The 25,564-nt window shown below is 36.7% G+C and overlaps 3 protein-coding genes across 9 annotated transcripts; 2 read left to right on the top strand and 1 right to left on the bottom strand.

Moving 5' to 3' along the window:
• The first annotated feature begins 2,796 nt into the window (after positions 1-2,796).
• LOC115439988 (ribonucleases P/MRP protein subunit POP1) lies at positions 2,797-5,923 on the top strand. The gene is made up of 4 exons (XM_030164096.1): positions 2,797-4,508; positions 4,590-4,951; positions 5,034-5,306; positions 5,594-5,923. The coding sequence occupies exons 1-4, from the start codon at positions 3,110-3,112 to the stop codon at positions 5,891-5,893; spliced, it is 2,334 nt and encodes a 777-aa protein (XP_030019956.1). The 5' UTR covers positions 2,797-3,109; the 3' UTR covers positions 5,894-5,923.
• On the bottom strand, positions 5,913-16,513 carry LOC115439987 (zinc finger CCCH domain-containing protein 18). 7 transcript variants are annotated; one of them, XM_030164093.2, is made up of 16 exons: positions 16,343-16,513; positions 14,718-15,524; positions 14,368-14,525; positions 14,172-14,285; positions 13,825-13,960; positions 13,475-13,625; positions 13,200-13,335; positions 12,855-13,045; positions 11,840-12,008; positions 10,444-10,718; positions 9,330-9,410; positions 8,766-8,919; positions 8,571-8,658; positions 8,372-8,489; positions 7,598-7,677; positions 5,913-6,460 (listed from the first exon to the last, which is right to left on the bottom strand). In XM_030164093.2, exons 2-16 carry the CDS (start codon positions 15,520-15,522, stop codon positions 6,321-6,323), a joined length of 2,796 nt encoding a protein of 931 aa, XP_030019953.1. In that variant the 5' UTR covers positions 15,523-15,524; positions 16,343-16,513; the 3' UTR covers positions 5,913-6,320. The 7 variants fall into 7 exon arrangements, with proteins under 7 accessions (XP_030019953.1, XP_037294685.1, XP_030019952.1 ...); XM_037438788.1 differs by having other exon boundaries at positions 15,762-16,475; XM_030164092.2 differs by having other exon boundaries at positions 16,074-16,475.
• Positions 16,514-17,674: 1,161 nt separating this feature from the next.
• Positions 17,675-23,595, top strand: LOC115440031 (meiotic recombination protein DMC1/LIM15 homolog). The gene is made up of 5 exons (XM_030164160.2): positions 17,675-18,157; positions 18,474-18,641; positions 19,451-19,553; positions 20,245-20,412; positions 23,336-23,595. Exons 1-5 carry the CDS (start codon positions 17,817-17,819, stop codon positions 23,591-23,593), a joined length of 1,038 nt encoding a protein of 345 aa, XP_030020020.1. The 5' UTR covers positions 17,675-17,816; the 3' UTR covers positions 23,594-23,595.
• Positions 23,596-25,564: the final 1,969 nt, after the last annotated feature.

The raw sequence follows: 25,564 nt of genomic DNA, 5'->3' as shown, positions 1-25,564 counted from the left end.
TATAACGATAAATTAACGATTTTTATTGAAAACTGGACAAGTGTGAGTCGGACTCACCCGCCGAGGCTTCTATACAAACATGGAGGTAAGGTATCTAAGCATGGGCGTCGCTAAGGGGGGCAGGGAGGAGCAGCAGCACCCCCCCCCCCCAACCCCCCGCCTACAGATTCTAAAAAAGTTGCCAAATTAAATGCAACCAAAGTCCTAAGTCTTCTCATTCTCATTCTCCATATCAACTTGCCCCCCCCCCCCCCTCCTCTCCCAAGGGGTATCGGCTGGCGACGCTATTGTATCTAAGTATATAAATTCTTACAAACTTAAGATTTCCGTTCAATGTATAGACGCGATTACTGCACCAACCGTATACAATAAGTTTGTTAGAGTGAATTCTCCCTCTTTATTAAAGTACATATTTACGGTTTTCAGACTTTATCCTACATGCGTGCTGTAAGATATTGCTTTTTGCTAAATTTCGTGATCCTATTCTTCTGGTCAACGGCAAGTACCCTAAAGGTTTTGATTCCCTTGTGAAATCGGAAAATATCCGTAATATCTTTTAACCGCATTAAGTTATAGGTTCGATTTGTTTATAGGCGAAAGAGATCATAGCCCCGAGTATTTGATATAAATTTCAACTTGATACCTCTACGCGTTTCTGAGAAAAAGTGTCAACGGGCGGACGAACTATAAAGTGATCCTTTAAGGATTCCTTTTGAGGTACGGAACCCTAAAAATTTAAGCAGAATTTGAAAATTAATTTTTAAATGTTAATAAAACAAAGCATAATAGAATCTATAGACATCACAATATGACGAACATGCTGACTCAATCGATATATCACCTTCCATGAAATTTATTATACCTGACTTTGATGTTGTATAGGTACTAATTTTGTTGCGTATTACTAGCTGTATAGTTTGCATTTATTTGTATTCCTGATTCCAGGCATCATATTTTTGCATATTATTGATGAACTGTTATTTCACCTGCCCCTTTCACCTATCCCAATTTTTCGATGTACCTACCACACCGTAATTTTTTTCCACAATGTTTCAGGAACCTTTTTAGTTTTTTCGACTGGGCGCCTACTTCACTTCAGAGTAAGGAACCTTACCCCAGGTAAATCGTGTTAGAAAATCCCACATAGTGATATATAATAATCAACCCAGTACTTTCCAGCTCGCACTGACGCTGTTATGCTAAGATTAGATTAGAAAGTTCTTGTAGACATGTATTGAGCATGAACTTGCAGATGTTACAATAGCGGCAATATTTCAATAGTTCTATGCACATGCAACTTGGCATAAATTATGAAAGCAAAATTCACAGAAGGCAGGTTGCCATGATTGGTCATACGGTAAAATTGCTTGCGGAAATCGACCTCTGCAAATGTTCTTGCAAATCTAAACCACGCTTTAGAACGATATCAGGACATGATCATAGAAGCAAAATAACTAATTAGCTGTATAAATTTCGTTACGGTATAGATAATGATCAATACACAGGCGCCACAATGGAAGTCTAGGTTAAGTGCAAATGCAACAAAGTAATTGTAATTAAGTTCTCCTCTCCTGATTTATAGTATAAACAAATAAATAATTACATATTTCTTTTATAGACGTTATGGCGAAACACAACGGCAGTGTACAACCAGCTTATGGAGATGGCATATGCCACAGAGAAAGTCTTGGAATGTTATGCTGGGAAATTAAAATTACCTATCTACTTATAAAAACAATACATCAGAAATGTTACCTAAATTAAGCAAAAAGAATAAAAGTTGTTCTACATACTTTTTATCTTATTATTTACCCTAGAAAAGTCAGTGGAGGTCACGTTATAATGACGTGATATTGGGTTTTTCTACTTAGCATGAGCCCTGAGTTTGGAATTTGCCGTTTAGGTACCCTGAATGAGTAGGCAGTGGAGCAACTAGTGCACCCACTGTTCGCCATCTGTATTCCGTCCCATTACAGAAAGGGTGAGCCTATCGCCATATCGGACACAAAAACTGGACTTTTACTGAACAGAATAACCTAATATCTGCCCGAGCAGACACTCCAACCCGACTTCCGCAGTGGCGGTAAACCGTGGTTTGGCACCCGGGAGGTTTTTTATGTAGCAACCCCCAAAACGAAATGTGATATATGATGATGATGACCTAAATATGGATCGGCTAAAGCCCAAATACGCAGCCACGGGGCCCACAGGCCACGTTTATAAAATTCCTAGGGCCTACAGTGAAGATAGAGCCAACTTCCTCGCGTTATAATATCCAACTACGGGTACGTTTGTACCTAATATAGGTAACTAAATATAGTTTATCATAAATATAGATATGGGGTTTTCCCCTATCAGCGGTAAGTCTCTACACTATGATAAACTGTGGGTAAAACTAGATAGGTACATGTAGAATTGCTAAGAATAGTATTTCTTCGTATTAACTGAATTAAATCCAATAAATTAAATTATACCTATTATACATAGCATTGTGGTTTCAACGCATGAACAATTAAAATTAACGATAATCATCACCTCTTCGTACACTCAGTGAAAATCGCATGGAAACAATATGACAATTAAATTGCCACACAATGCTATAAGATATATATAGCAACCGCTTTACTCAAACTCATAACCTGGATTACCATACGGACGAAATATAAAAATTGAATACAGGTTAAGCCTACCGTAACATATTATAAAACTGAAAATAAAACGACATGGAAGTATACTTTTTGACCTTAGCTACTATCTTATGGTAATTTAAAACATTATTGACAGTTTTGACATAAATTACGGTTGACACTGACGTTTTTTATTCTTTGGAGGTTAGCTTTGGTTTTTGAGGTTAATAAAAATAAATAATATTAATGAAAGACTAATAATAACTTGTGATACGATAATGCGTTTGTAAGAATATTAAATTCTTTCAATAAAGTATTATATTATCTTTGTTAAATACATAAAAACATTCATACCAAGTAAAGACGAGTGATCCAGCCTTAGATCATTTACTTATTATGATCTAAGGATCCAGTGCAATACATTAATCCTTATTATTAGATTATTTGATCTCTTCACGTCTATTTAATTATTGCTTTTAACCATGGAAACCAACGAATTTGACGCCACCCTGGGTGGCGCAGAACATCTACCTCTTTCGGCAAATAACCTAAAATTCGCTGCATCCAGAAGCGTAGAAATCGCTGCACTAACCGAACTCATCCTTCGACCCAGTGCGACAAAGTTAATATTCCAAACCTTGCCTGTGCATATGCGACGAAGAGCAATGAGCCATAACTGTAAAAGGTTACCGAAAAAGCTGAGGGATGCATATTTTGAACAATTGAAAAAAAGCGGTATATCCCCTAAACAGAAGAGACCATCGCGAAAACACAGACGTCGTCCAAAATATTTGTTAGAAGAGTATAATCGTCGTCAAAAACGAAATATGTGGTTAGAAACTCACATATGGCACGCTAAAAGATTTCACATGACAGAATGTTGGGGCTACCGTCTCGCCTATGCTCCTTGCGATAAAGCATTTCGGGCATGCTACAGAGGGAGCTCGGCTCATTGCCTCATGCAAGATATTTCATATCTTACACCAATACAAATTGAAGGTCCAGTAGATGTCATTAAAGATATGTTCTCAACTATAACTAACAGCTCATGCAATCTCAGTATTGGTGCCAAAGCTTATATCTCTGGAAATAGAGAAGGAACAATCCATGTATACAATTCAAATACATATCCCTTTGGTTACATAGGAAAAGTGCAATTTATGTGGATTCCATCCACTAATATCCACAAAACCTTATGTCTCTTTGTACATCCAGCAATAGTAAAACAAATTGAATTGTTGTTAATGGACTTACTCAGTAATAACACTGAACAAAAAGACTTTGAAGATGTAAGTAAAAAAAGAAAATTAAATCACATCTATGCAGAAAATATTCAAATAAAAGTGCTGTCAGGCATGTTTAACAGATTTAGATTGACTGGGCCCAATAGTCATGCAATATTAGTAAATAGTCTAAAATGTGTTGATGATATTCAAAAGATAAAACATGATGATTGGGTGGAAAAGTGTGATAATAAAGACTTAGAATTATTAAAGGAAAAAGATCAGTATTGGAGCAGTTTAAGTCTAGCAAATTCACCATCACAACTTCCTCCGCAGGCTGTTATTGGGTTAGTTGTAAGAGATCCTCGTTTGAGGAGGCCCAATCATAGAACTAAGGCACTATGTAAGCATGATAGTGCTGTAAATACTAGCATATTAACCAATATACCACCACATGCCTCAACCTCAGCATTATGGAATTTAGACGTACATGAAACAATTAAAAAGAATGCAGTCACCAACAGTAAATACATTCAGCATGTCACCAAAACTCAGCTTGTGCCCGGTGAAATCAATGAAAATGATCCATTTCTACAAAGTCTACCTGTTGTTTTAGTGCAGCGACCTGGTTCACAAGATCCTACTCACAAAAAAATTGGTAATACATTTTAGCCTAGTTTACATAAAATTACATCAATCTATAAGATTTAACTATAAGACATTTTTTTTTCCATTTTAGGCTATGGATGTGGTTGGGACATTATAATGCCTTCTGGATATGGTCTTCCTTTCTGGCTCACATTTATTATGTTTGGAGCGAGACCAGGAGGACTCCGTGAAACAGAGAGCTTAGCTTTTGAAATGGGAGAATGTTACTTCCCTCCGGACTCTGAAGCAGGGAGAATAGAAGAAGAAAAAATAGAATCAGAACTTAAAAATAGATATTTTAGATTACCACCAAGCAAGAGAGTAAATTTTATAAAACTGGGTATCAATGCCCCATTTATTTGTCCTTGGCGATTATTACTTCAAGACTGGAGTGAAACCCCAGTAGAAAAATTCTTTATACTGCGTGACAGACAAAAGTTAAATAATTTACAGGTATATGTTACAAAATGTATGTTGAGATGATTACACTGTTTGTCAACTATTATGCTTAGTGTTTTTTTTATATTGCTCACAGGAATGCATACAAGCCAAGAAATGTATACCACAAATGGAAAATTCTGACTTTTGCTTAGTAGCAGTGTATTTGCAACTATCTGTAAGAGGGAGTCTCAAAAAAAATGCTTTGATCTGTTTGCCAGAGCAGAATGATATGAGTTGCATAAAAGAATTGGCTGAACCACACCATGAGGACCCTAATGAACAATTAAGAAAAGTGAAAAGAGCAGCACATTTGAAACTTCTGAAACAATTAAGAAAAAAAAGAATCAAACAACACAAGAAACAGATTGTAAGTGATTTTTAGTTTTGCTCACCATGTCCAGTAATAAAGGTGGACATGCTTCATCTTTGTACTTGCATGCAAAAAGTCATAATTAATTCTATATGTTATGAGATTATATTTTGTGGATAAAAAAAAAACGAAAGCATTATATTCTACATTTTTGTGGGAAGACTTTTTTTTGTTAAGGAAATTGTCAGCATCAAATATTTCTTGTCACTTACTAGAATAGTAACAAAATAAATTTTAGGTAACAAAATGTTTCTGACCAAATTAAATCATATGTTCTTTTTCAGACTACAATAAAGAAATTAAATAAAAAAACATCCAAAGAACCTTCAAAATATGTGAAAGAAATGAGGGAGTTATGGTTGCCCTCGAATGTGGAGACAGTGCGCCACATTGGCGCCCGCCAAGTTATGGGTTATATTTCTCAAGGAGCATTTAGTTTCACAGAAGCGCGAAGCTGTGGCGTTGGGTACATTACTTATAACGCACTTAACACTCTCCTAAACATGGCCAAAAACCAAGTACTTTTACGGAATACAAGTTCAAGAAAATATCGACTTGCGAATATACAAATCGCTATACATTGATGGATAAATAAAAGAACGATTCTACAAAAATTATGCTTTAATTCATTCACTAATACCTGATCTTCACATTGAATTGATCACAAAATCTATACTGTGCTGAACTCTTTACAGATTCCCACCTTAGCATGTCAATAATTATAATCAAACCAATACACCAATGCGTCATGCACGTACATTGAAAAATATTCTCAGGCAAAGGTGTGACAATATCTAACATTGATTTTAAATAAAAATACCTAAACATTGTAACATGTTTTACTTAAATGCTGATATTTGTACAAATATAGCTCTGCCTATTCAATTTTAGTAATCTATGTGCAAATTAAAACCATCAATCAACTTACACAAATTGATAACATAGGCAGAAATGAAATGTGGCACTGAAGCCTAATCATGAACTATACACATACAATTTTTTCCTATAATATTAAATCTTGGACCGTTTACGAGCTATCGCATCCTCAACAGCTTTCAACTGTTTTAACAGTTCCTCCCGTCTTGAGACAGACTTTTTAGCGGCTCCAGTGTTCACCGGAGAAGTCGCTGCACGTTTCTTTCCAGCTATTTCTGAAGCAAAATAAAGTATGTATAAGTCTCATCGTACTAGCCGTTAACACTACGCGCCCGTCTTGTGCTACTATTCTAGAAAGACACGTAAAGGTATCTAAATATTAGTGATGTTCCGGATATCCGTATCCGATTCCTATCTGCGGATATCCGAGGGAGAAGAAAGATCCGTATCTGTTACTTTCTGGGGGATCTTTAACAGATCTTTTACCTTGTTCATTTTTAATACATGATCAAATTGTATACAGGATCATTTTATAAACCTAAGAGGTTTTTAGTGAATTTAAAATGACCCTGTATATAGATGATTAGGTAGCAGTGAAAAAATATTGAACTTCATTCAGATTACTATTTATTTCTTAAAATCAAATATTTGGCACTTTTATATTGCATTTATCGTAGCGTGTATCATGCCGATACCGCACCGACATCGATTGAAAAGGATATTTAGGATCTGTATTCGCGGATCATGACACAAATCCGTATCCACGGATATACTTCGTTGACGATCCGGCACATTACTACTAAATAATATATAAGTTCAAACTTGACAAACTTAACTTTGCCGTTCGATCCCTAGACACGGTTAATGCACGAACCGCAGATAATACGTATGTAATATGTAGTTACTTCACTATTTTTTGTAAATGTTAAAATATTTTATAATTAAAATTAGGTTTCCAGATATTTTCTTTTCATATTATGCTGTAAGACTGCTTTTTGCCAAATTTCATGATTCTAGAGTCTAGACCAATGGAAAATACCCTATACATTTTCCCGTGTGAAATCGTAAAATATGCGACATAAACGGAATCCTTTTAATCGCGTTGACTTACAAGTTTGATTTTTTCATAGCTGAAATAGACCCAAGTATTTTATAATTATATAATTAAACTTCATACCTCTACATATTCTTGAGAAAAAGGTTCTTGGCAGATAAACAGACAGATGGGCAACAAAGTAATCTTATAACAGTTCCTTTTGAGGTATGGAACCCTAAAGAATGGTTGGAAGTATGTATATTATAATGAAGACGCGTATATTTCAGTATACCATTAAAACACGCATCAGAAAATGATTAAATAAACCACAATATGTAATGTTTAATTTCCTTGTTATTTCTAAAAATATATCTACCTTTATCACTTGGTATTTCCTTTTTGCTAGCAACTGTAGACACCGCAGCGGTCAATCCAGGGCCTGCCTTGACATTTAACCTACACAAACATATTTAATAAATTAATATGAACAATAAATAATCCTGACAAACGCAAAAAAATTGGATGTACCTAAGGTTGGAAGCTCTAATAAATATGAAGTTCTGTTAGTTCCACAAAACGATATTCATCATAATTTGGCCATTAATAATAATAATAATATCAGCCCTGTATTATAATACATATGTAATATGTAGTAACTTCACTATTTTTTGTAAATGTTAAAATATTTTATAATTAAAATTAGGTTTCCAGATATTTTCTTTTCATATTATGCTGTAAGACTGAAGTATATATACTTGCCCACTGCTGAGCACGGGCCTCCTCTACTACTGAGAGGGATTAGGCCTTAGTCCACCACGCTGGCCTAGTGCGGATTGGTAGACTTCACACACCTTTGAAATTCCTATAGAGAACTTCTCAGAAGTGCAGGTTTCCTCACGATGTTTTCCTTCACCGTTAAAGCGAACGATAAATTCACAAAGAATACACACATGATTTTTTAGAAAAGTCAGAGGTGTGTGCCCTTGGGATTTGAACCTGCGGACATTCATCTCGGCAGTCCGTTCCACACCCAACTAGGCTATCAATTTGGCCATTATAAAATAATTTATATCACTAGGCCAGAATCTATCGGAATCGGTACCTGCAGCCAGTTTCACATTACAACATACACAGTAATTGAATGAGGTACCTGGGCCTGGCGGCGGCATTGAGCAGCCGAGCGTGTCTCGCGCGGCGCGTGCCCGAGCTCCCCGACGACGACGACGACCGCGACTCGCTCTCCGACTCGCTTGACGTTGACGACGATTCTAATAAACAAGAAAAAATAAACATAAAATATAATAAATATTACAAATTTCTATTTTATGTGAACATTTATTATCGCTCACCGGATCCTGACGACGAAGATCTCGAATACTTTTTTCTGTCTCTATTGCGGTTGGATGGTTTGTTGCGTCCATATGGGTCCATTTCATCCTTTAACATGAATTAAAAAGAAATAGTTTTTTTTTTTGGGCTTCAGCAAGATTTAGGGAATCTATTATTATTTACTATTGGACCGGGACCGGATAGCAAGTGCGTACCTTGTGGCGGTGCGAGGCGGGCGGCGGCGGGTTGGCGGCGGACTGGCGCGCGGCGGCGGGCGAGGGCGCGCGGCGGCGCGGCGCGGGCGGGTTCATGGCGGTGGCGCGCGCCGTGGCCAGTCGTCGCTCGCGCACGATCACCGACGGCGACAGTCTGCACACACCACACGGGCTCTACTTAATGTTCTTTTGCTCTTATATTATTTAGCCCTACCAACAACTGTACGGATTCTCGCAGTGCATACAGATTTTATCGCTGTTGTTGACCCTTATTTATTACGGCCGGTACGGCGTATTTCATAATTTATAAAAATGTTGATCTTATGAAATATTGGATCCAAGCAGTTCACAAGAGTACAACGAACAATTAAACAAAGGCGACAAAATCTGTATATCAAGTAACATCGATTATTTATTTACGAATAAATTAGACGTCATATAAAAGTATTATAATATTATAGACGTGTACTTCACACACGCGCTATTGCTTTTATTGCATCATGTACTATTTCTCATATCGACATAATACATCTAACCGTCTGTACGACGCTATCTCAGTCTTACCGTTGTCTTGACGAAGAAGATGCTCTCCTCTTGCGTCGTGCTCCAGGCGAACGCGAACTTCGTGAACTGGAATTTGAAGAGCTGCGGGGTAAGAAAGAGGACGCCGGGGGACGGGGAGAGAGGCCGCACGCACGCACACAACGCGCACGCACGCACGAACGAACCAACGCGCACCAACACGCACGCACGAACGCACGCACGCGCACGACACACGCACGACACACGCACGCCCGGACGAACGACATGGCACACGCCGACAACATCCGTGCAAAATCGTCGCACACACGCACGCACACAAACCAATAGCATGTCCCAGTGATCGTGACCAATAGACGCATGCGGTTAATGGAGTAAAGATGATGTCGGTCAGAGATTGACATCGAAAACACCACAACGTTAGATAGTTATGAAAGCAAAACCCAATAGCACGGGATGAGGGGGACCAAAGCGAGAGGATAGTTTCGCATTAGTCGTAGTTGAAACATAATACATTGAACTGTCCCTAGCAAGTACCATAACTTTAAAAATATACTTATCCACTATTCAAAATAAAAAATAAACATCATTTAAAACAAAGCATTACCTAACCAGTTCTAATTTGTAAATTAATAAACTAAAGTAATATTTAAAAAAATACGAATTATATATGAATTGGTGGAGTTTTACAAAATATTATTTTAAACAATACAATTACAAATAACAACTTTTATCTTGGTTAATTTTAACTCCGATACCAATGGTAATTTCTATATTGTCATTAAATTTAAGTACCGAAAAAATACAGGTTTATCAATTTTAACAAAAAAAAATTAAGCTGAAATAAATAATCGGATTCAATTTAAAATATACACTCTGTGAAAAAAATTAAAGAAATTTTATTGGATACCAACCAGTGCCATGGATTAAGGACTGACTAATAGCCGTGTGTCATATAATAGTCGATACGTTTTCACCCTGGACGTATTTGTAGCGCCATAAAACTCTTATTTGAACATTCCAACGCGTATACGAATTTACAAGTGTAATTAGGCACCCTACACGCGTGCGCAAAACTTTACGCGCTACAAATATGCCAGGTTTGGCGTTACTGTTACTGTAGCGTGTGGTGTCGCACCTGGAGGAGGAGTAGGAGTCGTCGGTGGAGGGCGGGCGGCGGCGGCGCGCGGCGGTCTCGGCGCGCATCCACGGGTCCGCCCACTCGTCGCCGCGCGCGCGCCCGCGGCCCTCGCCGCGCGGCTCCACGCGCACGTCGCCGCGCATCTCCCCGCGCACCTCGCCGCGCATCTCGCGCATGTCGCGCACTTCGCGCCCCTCCCGACCCTCACGACCTTCACGCCGCTCAACCTCTGCTCGCTGAACTATCACTTCACGCGATGAACGTACCCGCCTCTGTGAAGTAATATAAAAAAACAACATAATACGTTATATAGGGTAGATTTGAGATGGGACAGCAAGTACAGCCACCGTAACCGCACTAGCTATAAGAAAACTTTCTAAGGGGACTGTCCATCATTTTGAAGACATTGAGATCTGCATTGATAGACATTTTTATATTTTACAGTCAGCAAGAAAATGGGCAATTTATTGAAAAACTTGTTTGATCCCAATTAATCCTGTTGCTTATAAGGACCAAAGACATTTATAGGAAAAATTTAACTCTAATGTGGTTTTAAACATAATAAAACATTGTATTTAGGGTCGCTAAATCTACAAGACTAATAGAAACGTATTTGCGAACTGAAAAATCCACAATTAATAAAACTTATAGCGTATTCTGCAAACTTCCCGTTTGTACTGACGGTAAGTTGGTTAAGACCCTACAATATATTTTTTTTAACATATGTTATAATTGTTTTGGAACATTTTTTTTTTTTTGTTGAATACATTTTTATTATATTTGTCGATTAATCCACCCCAAATGCAAAGTTTTATTAAGTTTAAAATTGAATTGAAGACGCAGTTCCTACAAAATGAGATTTTTTTTTAATTACCTTAAAAGTACACAAACCATTAATAGTCCAATAGTTTTTTAAACCTTGGAAGCAAAAAGATCGATTGGCATATTTTTTCTACATAAATTGCTTATAATCTTGCTGACTGTTACATTTTTATTCAAAATCTGTAAATACAGATCTACCTTAAAAAATTATAGACAGTCTTGGCAAAGTTTTCTTGTAGCCACAACAGTTACAGTAGCTGCGCTTGCTCCCACCTAAATAATCTATCAGGAATTATATAAATTTCTCTAACAGTTGAAAAATGGCAACCAATTAATTAAAAAGAAAAAACAAACCCAATTCCACACCAAAGCCAACTACTCAACAACTTCCTAAATATTTTTAGAACTAAACAAAATATAAAACCCCAAGCTGTCACTGACATCCCTCAGGATGACAAAGACAGCACTATGATTAAAATATATTTCGCATTAATCATATTAATTAGTAAGTTGTTCTGCAAACCAACCTTAATGTCTAATTGCCACCATTGTTATTATTTACATGGCATACCTTGTGGTAAGGGATCTCCTCGGGAATCCCCATTCCGTCCTCGTAATGCGGCACCCGTTCGTATACACGTTCGTGTTCATAGGCACGCTCGCGTTCGTAATAGCGCTCGCGATCTTCTACGACGCCTGGCCTTGGGTATCTTCCGCGGTACATGGGACCATATGGCCTACTAAAACCGTTAACATTTAATTATCAATATGTCGATTACACAATACGATGGCTCCTAAGTAAAATATCGTATCTGAAAAAATTGCGATATTTAATGTTTCGTTATGTACCTACATATTGGGACGAATGAGTTTGGGGTCGAGAAAATTTTTAATTTTATAACACGACTATGCGTTGCTCGCTTGCCTGACAAGCCTTTACAAAGACAAGTCTCTAAAACGGTACGACGCCTGCGCTATCTATAAAAAATCTGATTTAAATATTCTATTATTACCCATAAGACAAATTACTTGCGTAAGAAGTTATCTATAATATAATCAGGAATATCATCTACCCATCTGTCGCATTTAAAAGATTAGTAAGAGTTAAAATAAGAAGTAAGGTAGTAAGATTTCCTCGGATGTGATTTGACAGTAAACAGTACCTACTGTTACCAAACCCATTAAAAAAAGTTAGTAAATGATTTTTCACGAAGTTTTTTTCGTTTATTTACTTTAGAATTAAATGGGTTTGGCAGTAAACAGTACCTAGATATCGAAACGGTAACATGTGAATGTCGCAATTTTTCCAGATACGATAGTTTACTAAAGAGCCATCACATAATACAATATAATTAAGTGCATCATACACCATGGGGCCATCAGTTGGCCCATGCAACTCTAGAACAGGATTTACTCAAACTTCTGATATTACCCAAATCAGTCTAATTTAGGAAATAGAGGCAGTTATTTAAATTAGACTCAACTAACAAAAATCTTATTGCTTTCCAGGCAAAACATCTGAATGTTTCCATTTAAACCAACATTAAGGTTTTGTCTTGTTGTTTGCCGTTTAACATAGTATGTACTTGTACATCTCAGGATCTCGTTGGTACGCAGGCGGTATGTCATGATGGCTGGGCGGTGAGGCGCCGACGGCCGCCGCTGCGTACGCCAGCTCCGCGTCTGGGTCGTGCACCACTCCCCCCACGGACAAATGCAGTTTCTTCTCTTCAAAGTCCATATCTTGCTCTTTACGCTTGTTAGCTATCCTGAGCATCTGTTAATGTTACATTACAGAAAATAAAAAAAAAAAGGTTTTTTTTATCTAGAAACAACATTACAAAGGCAGGACACCATAATGGTGTTGGTTTTTTGCTTTGATTTGTCAATATAATACCTATTACTTAATGTAATGGCTACAAAAAAATAACCTCCTTTGCAGTCCTCAGGCCGCGTTCCCAGGCGGACTCGGGTGGCGCCGTGTCTCTTGTAGGTGCCGCCGGCACTCCCCGCACCACTTCGAACATGTTGTAGTTACCCTTATCTGTCACGCCCGGGTGCAAAAACCTGATGAGTAGATAAAATTTTCACTAACCAACTTGTTATATGTTGCAAAGAGGGCTGCGCTCCAACAAAATTCCTGCAAATATGTGTAATGAAACAAATTATGCTGGCAGTACAAGTCGTTTTAAGTCGTAACACCTACCTGCAGCTAACACCCCACGTGCAAGCCCCCCGTGAGAAGAATCGACACACAGGTCGCGGCTCGCTTTCTTCAGGGCGACGTTCAGCTTCATCAGAAACCTCGCCCTCCTCCAGCGATGATCCGCGCGATCTTCGCCCGGCTTTCAAGTCCTCTGTAGATGACACAATGTGTTTATTAAATATTCGGTGACATTATGAAACTTTCCATAAAATTATTCACACACACTTTGGCTTTGAACTATAATCATGTTACTCTAAGCTCATAAATAAATAAGAAACGAAGAGCATGAACATTTTTGAGAATTCACTTCATCTGTTTTCAATTAAACATGCTTATATTTCAAACTGTACCTTTTTCATCATGTTTTTCTTCATTTTCACCATTAGCTTGTTCTGAGGATTTGGGTTCAACACATTCACCCTCCTCAGCTTCAAAGTCTAACTGTTCCTCTCCATCTTCTGTGTTGCTTGTCTTTTCTTGTGGAACCTTTAATAAAATCATATTTCATATTTTTTTAATTTTAATTAATACATTAATTATATGATAGATCATTGATTAGTTTTAATATTTTAATCAATGAACATTCGCTACAAAACAAAGTTACTGAGTAACTAGAATTTATATGATAAAGGCGAGAAACATAAATTTAAAAAATCAAATAAAATAAAAAAGCACTGAAAAAATGTGTGAGTGTTACCTTATCTAGTTTATGTGTTTCATTTTTTCCACTGTCTGATTTTGGAGAAGATTGTGTACTTGTCCCATTTACATTATTAGGTCCTGTTTTTTCTGGCGATACTGGTGATTTTGGCTAAAACAACCCAATTTTTTTGTAGCTACTTCATATTATTTAATAGACAAGTTAATACACATCATATGTGCAACATTCATACCTTATTTTCATTTCCTGTGTCATCTGGACCCACTGAGTCCAAATCGGACACATCTGATAAATCCTCATGGCTGATGTTAAGATCTTTTCCATCATTCTTGTCACTTGCATGAGATTTCATTCTTGGTTTCCTGTCTTCTGTGTCAGATTCCATTTCACCTATACAAAACAGATATATATAGGTAATAAATTTGTACATAATATTAAACAGTTTTATTTATTTATTTAATTACTTGTCGGAAGGCTTACAGACTAGTAACTATTTGGTATGGCTATTATTGTATATCATTTTGGTATTATGCATATTATGCAGGATTGTACCCACATTTGTTGATTACATATGTTACTTACCTTCTGATATTTCTTCAGTGGCTGGGTCTTTTACATTGGCTTTATTATAACTAGAGCTTCTGCTTGACTGACTGGACTCAGATCTACTACGAGTATGTGTTACTGGCACCATCTTTTGCTCAGCCTTCGTATGTCGCCTCCATTTCTCCTTGGGAGTCCAATCATTTTTCTTCACTTGTGGTGATCTACGAGGGGATGATTGTGAAGAGTTCCGGTCAGGAGATGGACTTGATGAAGAAGATCTTCTCTCATTTTTTCTTGGTGACATAGGCTGTGATGCAGAATCAGGTGAGTGTGGTCTGGACCTATTTTCTGGTGAGCCTGGGTGTGATCTAGCTGAACTACCAGGGCTCTGCGGTGTTTTAGGCCCCTCTCCGGCTGACTGAGCTGAATATTGTTCTGTGTACTGTTGTGTGTATGTGGGTGAACCCACATTTGATCCCGCATCACTAGGAGACTTAGGTGCGTCAGGTGACTTTGGCCCAGCTGGTGAAGCAGGCATGGAATTTTCTGGAGAATTAATGTCAGAATGAGCCCCGCTCATATTATCAGGTGACCGTGGTGGCTTCCCAGAACTTGGTGATCGTACAGATGATTGAGAATGACTCTCAGGTGAAGGTGACCTGGGCCCTTCTGATCTTGGAGACCGAGGGGATGGGGGAGACCGTGGTGGAGATTTTGCATGCTTTTTAGATATTTCACTTCTATCTGAGGATGAACTGCGTCTGCTCCTAGAACTGGAGCTGCTACTACTTGATGATGAGCGAGCTTGACCAGTACCATCACGGGAATCTTCTGAATCCATCCCTGAAATAAAAAATGGCAATTCCATGTGAAGATTGCAACATCTCTATAGTGTGCCCAACCCAAACAAGCACTCTTTGTGTTATTATTCCAATGTAGCTTCAAGGAGGCAAATTATGCAGTTCCTTTAATTTTAATGTTAGTACACACATTTACCCAATAAAGCAAATACAAAAAATTGGTCTTGGGTTTTATTAAAATTATAAATAGCTTCATTGTTTGTCAATCTACTCAACTCACCTTTCCTAATAATGAACCCAAGCATGCCCTCATTTCATATCGCTAGTAAGTTCATTGGATTATATTATCATTTTCCTATACAAATAAAATTATACATCCGTCAAACTAAATAAAAAGTGTATGTATGAATTATAAATGTCACATATTTCATTAGCACTTTTATGACCCCAAAATTAAGTTTGTTTTTAAATACATTACAATTGAAGTAATCATGAATATACAAACTGATAACATTTCTTTCCTATGTTTCTCACTAGTCTGTAACTGCAAATGCTACATCGTGTTGTATATTGAAGACACATCCAGCCTTACCTTCAAGATGACGCCTCGACGCCAGAATCGGTGGCACTTTATAACACTTTTCATTTTAAAGACTTTTAAACTTTTATAACCACAACACAAATGAAACTTAGGTCTGTCACATATACTTGTGAACAACTTTTAACTTTTGTAACGATAAACTGACGAAAACTTATTAAAAATCAACACTACTTCAACATGGCTGTGATACAGGAGGAAATATATGAACATAATAAGTAATCACTTTCCAGTACTTCCGTAGGGTTAACTTACGCCCTTACCTTTACTGAGATGGACTAGACGGCAAATTTCTTGAAGTATATGTAATTATTATATTAAAATATCCTTTTTAATTTGCGCCGTGAGTCCCTCACATCGAAGCGAAGTCATCAAAATCATAGACAAAATAAAAAACATATCAAACGCGTTAAGGAAGCCACATAATAATCGACTTCACAGAATTTTATTTTAATCGATTACACCCACAAATTATATTGTTATTAATCGATAGGTTACCGACGCAAAATATAAAAGAAATAATATTAAGAGTCCCCGTGTACACGAAATGCTTACCCTACTGTTATTTTAACATATAGTTGAAATAACATTTTTCACGGCCACAGTCCACAAACCTTTTTTATTCAAAACGATTATATATCGGTAATAATTATGTCATAATAAATATGACACTATATAAGCACTGATCAGGCGCATGTTGGCCCATTCGAAAGCGAAATCAAACTTAAGGAATTTTAATTTCAAATCAAGGCATTTTTTTTACTAAAACTCTCAAGGGTTTTTTATTATTTCCATTTTATTTTTTATTTAAGGCGATACCTCAAGGTCCATTTCGTCATATAAAATTTTAAAGGCCGAAATATCCATGATTATTAATTATTTTTACGTTTTTCTTTCAACTGCGAGAACTAATCACTAACTAGACGTGAATTTAAATTCTTTACTTGCCAATACTTGTTTAGTTACCCAGATTAAAGGTGAAACAAAATGTATGAAAATGGACCTTGAGGTATCGCCTTAAGGACTTAGAGGTCATAAGAGCAAATTCACAAAATACCACTAACGTTAGATAGGTCAGCAGACAGCAAAAGTCTTTAACTGAGAAATCCATTCGTTGTTAAATTTTTGTGAGTCCCTATTTATCAAAATAAATGTGCACATTAACATATTTTTTACAAAATGTTAGGTGTTTGTTATATATAATGTGATAAAAGGATATATATTAGAATAAGCAAAAGACAGATGAGAAAAGAATTAACACTATTTAAAAAAATCGTTTCGTTCAATTATTTTGAAAAATACTCTTATGAGACAATCTAGTTACTATTTGGCACATTTTCTTCAAAGACAAGAAGTTACTCGACACATTGACTAAGATGTATACCTTTTAAATTTGGCCTACGTTCTATGTACCTTGTCTTTATGGACTGACTTTGATTTATTTTGACTTTGTACGCGAATATTGGATCGTATAAACGGATAAAATATATTATGGAATGTGCACTCCTTATAAATCGACTATAATAGAACATATTACCAATATAACATACCACAATAAACCAATAGCAGTACACAGTACACCACGACAAAAAAAAAAAAAAAAGGACATACTAACCAATAAAAAAAGACATAGAAAGGACTTTCGCGGTAAATTCGTATTTCGTTACCTACTCGTGTGAAAATTCGCGCTATTCTGAATAAATTAAAATTAGCAAATTATTGTGTTATAAAATTGCAATGACTAAAAATAAAGAAATTCTTGATCAAACTCTTGATGGTAACATATCGGATAATGATGACGAAGAAAGTTATTTTCAAGATGTAGATGTATTACAGAAGTATGGAATTAATGTCGCAGATATAAAGAAATTAAAAGCAGCAGGAATTTGCACCATAAAAGGTATTCAGATGTCCACCAAGAAAAAACTCTGTAATATTAAAGGATTTTCTGACACGAAAGTTGATAAAATCAAAGAAGCGTGTCAAAAAGTTGCTGCAATTGGCTTTATGACTGCTTTAGAAGTCAGTGATCGAAGAAAACAAGTATTTAAAATTAGTACAGGGAGCACGGAACTTGAGTAAGAATTTAAAAAAATAATAAAATTTGAACGAAAATTATAAAGTCAGCTAAACAAATAAGAACCTACCAATGCCGGTTGTGCAATGCAGCACGCAAGTTTTAAAATTTGTTTACTTTTATTAAACGATATATAAGTAATAATAAGAGTCAACCGGTTCCAAATATTAATATTGTAGAATAATATAGTAGATGGTTAGAAACTCCAAAAATTTGTTTTTATTATAATTCAATACCATCAGTGACCTGCGTGACCTTACATTTACATTGTTCATAAATATGTAATAGCTTTCTACATTGTTCATTTTACTATGCAGCAAATTACTCGCCGGGGGCATAGAGTCAATGGCCATAACGGAGGTGTTTGGCGAGTTTCGGACCGGCAAAACTCAGCTATCTCACACTCTCTGTGTTACCACACAAATACCAACTTCGACTGGCTACCCAGGGGGAAAAGTCATGTTTCTCGACACGGAACACACCTTGTATCCTTTTGTAATTACTTACATTATAATACTCGAAATACCAATAGAAATAGACCATCGATAAATAGACCATGTAAGTGGTTAGTGGAGGTACATAATATTATAAGTAGATATTGGCATACGAGGAGGGGAGACAGGGGCAAGGCAGGCTGATGATTAAAATTAAATGATGAAATGATCATTTCATTTTATCCGTGGTGCTTTATAACTAGCTTATCTAGATGTAAACGTCCCTATCCTTGAGGTTAAATCGCCTCCTTACATCATGATTTTGTCACCCGCATTGCTCTGGAGGGAAGTGGACAATTAATATTTCCAACTCCTCCCTATCTTTCTATTTTATTGATTTCGTTGCGGGATAGTGACATATTGGTTTTCCCTGAGACTCGCCGAGCTTCACTGTTCGGTGTCATGGAGTGCGTGACGCTGCTGATCCTGGCTTACAGGAGATGTAGTGGTGGGTGTGAGGACTGGAAAGTCTCTGATCCGTTGGCTCTATTAGGTTTTATGTGCCTACGTATAAAATATTATTTTTGTGTTTCATTACCATTAATAAAATTAATTCCTCATTTGAACATATTACTATGGAGATGGACTAGGTGGTCCTGCATTCGATTCCTGGGGCACCAGCAATTTTTCTAACTTGTATTGAGTAAGTATAATATTTCCGGGGTAGGTTGACGTTAAGTATCAAATAGGAAAAAGTTTGTTACGCCGATAGCACATTGGAGTGGTGTAAAGACAGGGGGAAGAGTACCTGCTAAGATAAGTTTTACCGGCTTAATAATAATTCCTTAACATTTTAATAGCCGCCCTGACCGGCTTCGGCCAATTGCAGATAGATTTAATCTAGACCAAAACGCTGTGTTGGACAACGTATTGTATGCCAGAGCTTACACATCTGAACATCAGGTAAAAACAACACTTCATGCCTATAGTTCCGTAAAATTATTAAAGTTTTTATACCCATACCTATTAGTTATTACAGACTGCAAAAAACCGTTGCAGCTTCGGTTGATGAGTTCCCAAGGGCAAAGATAATAAAAGTTACATGAATATTTTATTGCCAATACGTCACAAAGTCACACGAAAAACAAATTTGCATGCTGCATTTATTACGGGGTCAGGTTCATACGTCACGACGCATTGCTGTATGGGGCACTTTAACGCTCGTGCGTCTCTTATAAAACTACCTATGCGCTTATTACACAATTATAAATATAGCTATATACTTATGAACTAATTTTACATGTAGTAATATAGTAAATAGCTTAAAATGTCGATGAAAATGCCCAGAGCCGCGGATAGCCAGCAAGGCGCCTTGGGCAATTTTTAGCGCTCCATTTTCCAGCGACCTTCTTTTAGGTCATATTAGTATTTTTCTTGCCAAAGCCATTTTGATAGCTCGAACCTGTAACTATTCTCGTAGGATCTGGTGCCCGAGACCCACTGGGACCGCTTTCCTACTTATAGCCGGTACTAAACATGCTGAAACAGAATAAGAAAGATAAAATCAAATGATATTTCAATTGGGATCGATTTATAATCTTTAGTTCAATATGGTATAATCATTTTTAGTCATGGTATTCTTTTTCTGCGACAGGCAGAACTCTTAGATTACGTTGCTGCGAAATTTCATGAGGAAGCCGGAGTATTTAAACTCCTTGTGATAGATTCCATAATGGCGCTATTTAGAGTAGACTTTTCTGGAAGAGGGGAACTGGCGGACCGGCAGCAAAAACTAGCGCAGGTTCTTTCACGACTGCAAAAAGTAAGTTTAAACTGATGAAGTTACATCATCGTATAAGTAGGTATAATTAGTCGTACTGAATTTGAAGTAAGTAGGTATACTGTAGATAGTATTACGTACATTTTACCAAATATCTAATGCTTTATAAGCATTATTATTTATGGTCATAACATGACTTAACCGTCACTTGTAAATTACTTATCTGTTGCATCACTTCTACTGTTTTATTGTATAGTCTGCAAACTTGAAGTTGCAGTACAGTGATCATTGGTTTCACAGATGCCTGGAGGTAATCTGTGAAACCAATGATCCGAATTATAATCCTAAAAGTTTATTAAATAATGAAAAGCTCCATCATCTATTCTCATCTCGTGCACGGATTTTATCCCGAAAAAGAACTTTAAGGCGGGTGGAGACGGGAACTAAATCCATATTGAATGAAATAGGTATATAAAATTTTTGGTATAACGATTAGTCATGTTATACGATATCTAAAGTGACCTGATATAAATCGTTTTTTTGTGTCCACTCTATATTATTATCTTATGACGTAAAGCCGATACTGTAAAATCATTAAGCGCTATACACAGACTATTTTTTCTATTCCCCGCTATAGCGGTGCAATTATTTCAAAATGAACTTGAACATTAACAATCCATTTTGTTGAAACATAGTTCTGTGATCCAAATCGTAGGAGACCACCCGGCTGTGATACTTTATGGAAGGGGAGGGGGGATTACGTATCAAAAAGTGGAACCCCGTCACCCCTCCCAGCCTGTGTGAACCAAAACGAATGTCAATATTATATATTATATGTAGAACCATTAGGAAAAAAAATGGTAGGAGACCTTGTAAAACTAGTAATGGTTTTCTACCTAATCAATACTAGTAATAGATCAGATAAACGTAATATGTATAACGTATACTTACCGGATATTATTATTTTTAATATGCAATGAGAGAGAATAATTGTAGGTAATCACATGGTATCTAGTTTAGAAAATACCTAAACGAATGCAATTATTTTTTAGAGTACCAACAGTGGAATCGGTTTCATGTAACATTTCTTATGATATAAAATAATAAATACCATTCTCGTGTGCTCGGTCTTCACACCGAATGCACGCCCATGCACGGGGGAATATTATGCCGCGACTCACATAGTGTAATGTGTACACCTCTTGGTTGCCAAATACACATTGAGGCCTATAAGGGTTCGCGAACATCTCTCCTCCCTCTCCCTTCCAACCATCCTAATAAAGCTCCTCCTCCTTCCTCTTCTCTTCCTTGCCTCTATCTCCTCCCTTCTTCCTCCCAGGCCCCGTGACCAGCTGCGGGTTGCCAGCGTACCGTCCGCTGGCACCTTCAGTGATAGCGGTAGGGTTCACCAAAACTTCATTGGGACTGCTGTGGTTGCTAAGCCGGGGGATCGCTTGTACACTGTTAGCAGGGTACCCCCGGTAAAAACCGCGGCAGTTCCCAAAAAAAATTATCATTAATACCTGCTATCCTACTGCTGGATATAGACTTTCTTTGCCTACTACTTAGTAGTCATTTATATGATTTAGCATATTGTTCTACATGTTGCCATAATTGAGATTAGTAGCCTGTTTAAATTTTAAGACATTTTATTTTCAAAATATACTTAATAAAGGCATAACCACTTATACCTTTATTTTATTTGATTTTTGAAAAATCCTTGATTATCTTGATGTGGATCATCAAGATTAGATATAGAGTAGATATATGAGATAATTTAGAATAAGATTAAGGATCCACATCCTTATCCTGCCAATGACTAATCCGGCGGCCCTTATAATCCGACAAACTTACAACGAACATCTAACGTAATGCATAATTATGTAGTATAAATAAATTACAATTTGTCGGGTTACTGAGGGTCTACAGTACAAATTTTTACTTAATTCACCAATAAATAAATAAACGTTCATATTAAAAATGGCTCCCCTACGCAAGTCCACATTGATATCTAAGTTCAAGATCAGTCTTTATGAAACAGTAGTTTAGATAAACGAGGATCCGGTTCGTAACTTTGTTGGGTTCTTGACCCCATATGAAAATAAGTTCATTTAAAACATGTTTTATTCACATATTTATCTCATGTCTCACATTTTTATAATTTACTATTCAAGAAAAGTTGTTAATGACTAAAATAATTCAGGCAGGAAATTTAAAAAGCTATTGACTGTTACTAAAGATCCTCGCCGGTCGATTATTGGTTCAATTTCTTCAATTAATACGTAAAATTTACGTCGTAGATAAAGATACGCTTACTAAAATGTTTTGACAGCAGTGTATAATCTTCGATAATATAGTTCACTATTACATCTTATCTTTATGAACCCCCTATAATAAGTTCATATCGTTTTTTATGTATAGGTGAATAAGTGAATCATCTTAAAACTCATAGATCTCACAGATTTGGAAACTTATTTAACTAAAAGACACAAAATTGTAAAAGACTTTAAACTATATACTAGGTAGGTATTACATTGTAGAATTGACTGCGTAGTTTTTTTCGTGGCGGTGTTTCTTCTAGGACCCTTCCAATTATTGCAAAACCTACCTACATAATCATTATTAATTCCGAAGTAATTGTAATGCATAGTGCTATTATTGATTTAGTTTTATGTGTAATTATTGTAGACATAGTCACTATATCGCTAAACAGGGGGGATCCATTATAATAAGCGTTATGCAACTCTAATTTGTACTTTTATGAAATTATTTCTACGGGTTAATAGGCCCTTTGGCCTTGTACGCCTTTTCAGATGATTCAATATTTGTCTGCTAGACCTACACTTCATTTCGTGACTGTACAAACCAATTCTAGAACAATTTAATTCAATTTAATACATAGAACATAATAATTTATTAAAATAACAGGACAAAATAAAACGGATAACTGCGTATTCATGTTTAGATATCCGAAGAATACAATGTAGCGGTGTTCATTACGAATCAAATGACGGCCGACCCAGGAGCGACATTGACCTTCCAAGCTGACCCCAAGAAACCTATCGGGGGCAACATATTGGCGCATGCGTCGACTACGAGGATAGCTCTACGAAAAGGCCGCGGTGAGAACAGGATCGCAAAGATTTACGACTCTCCGGACTTACCTGAAAGCGAAGCTACTTTTGCCATTACCAATGGAGGTGTTTCTGATGCTAAAGACTAATGTTTATAAAGACTTTACTGTTTTTTATTTCAAATTATTCATGTTTTGTGCGTGAATAGAAAGCCAATTGTGGATAGTGGATACGGTACCTTTACCAGCTCCGCGGAAGGTGGGCAAACGTTAAGAGCCCTACTTCAAGCTATCTACATACACATACATAATTCCGTTCCTCAAAATACTGCACGTCAGTTAAGAACTATGAGTTTAAACTAAAAGAATTGATATATCGCAGATACTTTATAGGTAGTTAAGTACCATAATAAAATTATTCGAGTACCTAGGTATAAGACTTTTGATTGCCTCTGTGGCGTAGTTCTAATTTTCCTCGGTATGAGTACGACTACCGCGCTGAGGTCCTGGGTTCGAATGTCGGAATCGGGCCAAAATAATTCTGATTGAGTTTTACCGTATTAAAAAAAAATACTCAGCCACAGCCTGGAATCAGGCAGTTGGCGGTGTGATACCCAAGCTTCGGAAATTATGTAAAGTCGTTGGCCCCCCGAACTCTCTCCGATCATGTAGAATTGCCGTCTCACCGGACTATGAGAGCTAATGAACAGTGAGTGTACCTATGTATTGCGCACACACTTGTGCACTCACTATGTATAAATAACACAAGCGCGTTTAAAATATCATTAAAAAAATCCTACATAACATTTAGTGCAAAAATACAATTAAACCCTCTATAGTTATTGAATTTGGTAGATTTGTGAACGGCTATGATAAATTTAGTGTGACGCTCTCGACAGATGAGGCACCGCTATCGGTATCCAGTAGACAGACAAGAATCATTAATTAGGTTCTGATATCATTGAATAGGCGTGATATTTATAATATTCGTTGAGCTATCTACATATTGTATATTTATAAATGATTTTTTCGCCTGTTCGCTCTGGTGTCTCTATACTTGGGTTGCGGACCGGGAGATACCTACCACATCCCTGGGTTCTATTCCTAGGCGAGGCAACACAACTTGTTTGAAAAAATCGAAATTTGAGCCTCGCAATCGGGTACTCGGGTAAAGTAAGTAGGCGCAGTGGAGTCTGTGAATTATCAGACAACAACGTCTAAGCCATTGTTATAAACAAATTTATTATTATAGTAATAATTAATAAGTGAGCACGTGTTGAAATGTTTATCTAAAAAAAGTAGAACTAAGATAAGCATACTGTTCATTATTTGTACTTATAATACAAGATGCAACAGTCATTGGCCTATAAAATCGGAAGATTCAGTTAATGCAGATAACCCTGCATTCATCTCCAGTCAGCAGTCATTCACGTCGTGTGGACGACAAAGTCCAATCGTAATTTATATAGTCGTCATTCATTGTGGCGTGATTCGAACGGACCAATTAAGTTTCTCGACGCGATTAGATAAATCGTACCACACCTTCTTGAATTGTAGTATGATATTACGTTGTATGATGTATCGAAGTCTTTACAATATTACTTATATCAGAAAACTAAAGCAATCTTGATGATCGACCATTTTTGCAACCCCTCATTTTTCTAAGTTGGTATGTATAAGTTGCGGTACTGAATATAGGTAATAGTTTTTTATTTAACGGGACACTTTTGTACTTGCCCTAATGTATTCCTATATAAATTTCTATTAGGCCATACATACCCACACGCACTTCTGCTATAATCTAAATAATAAGTATGTACAAAAGGAAGAAAAAAAGGAAAATGTCGTAATTTGACGAAAACTCCCAAAAAATATCAGCTTTCGCAAGTTCTTCTTTCGTTAAGTACTTTTTTAAATAATACACATAACACGAAATGACAGTTGCTACTTTTAAATTATGTAGGTACGGTATTTATAGATAATATCAATTAAGGCTTGTAAATCTTTAAAATTTGCTTAATTGGTCTTTTGATCAGTCCTAACCTGCACCAGTAATGCCCTAAACAACCCCGCAAGAGGAGCATATTACTAAGATAATAAAATAAAAAAAAACGTATAGAA

This window comes from Manduca sexta, chromosome 15, assembly GCF_014839805.1.
Source record: "Manduca sexta isolate Smith_Timp_Sample1 chromosome 15, JHU_Msex_v1.0, whole genome shotgun sequence".
In the NCBI taxonomy this organism is placed as follows: Eukaryota; Metazoa; Arthropoda; class Insecta; order Lepidoptera; family Sphingidae; genus Manduca; species Manduca sexta.
The sequence above is the reverse complement of the archived record's forward strand: the minus strand, read 5'-3'. Positions and strand labels throughout refer to the sequence as shown.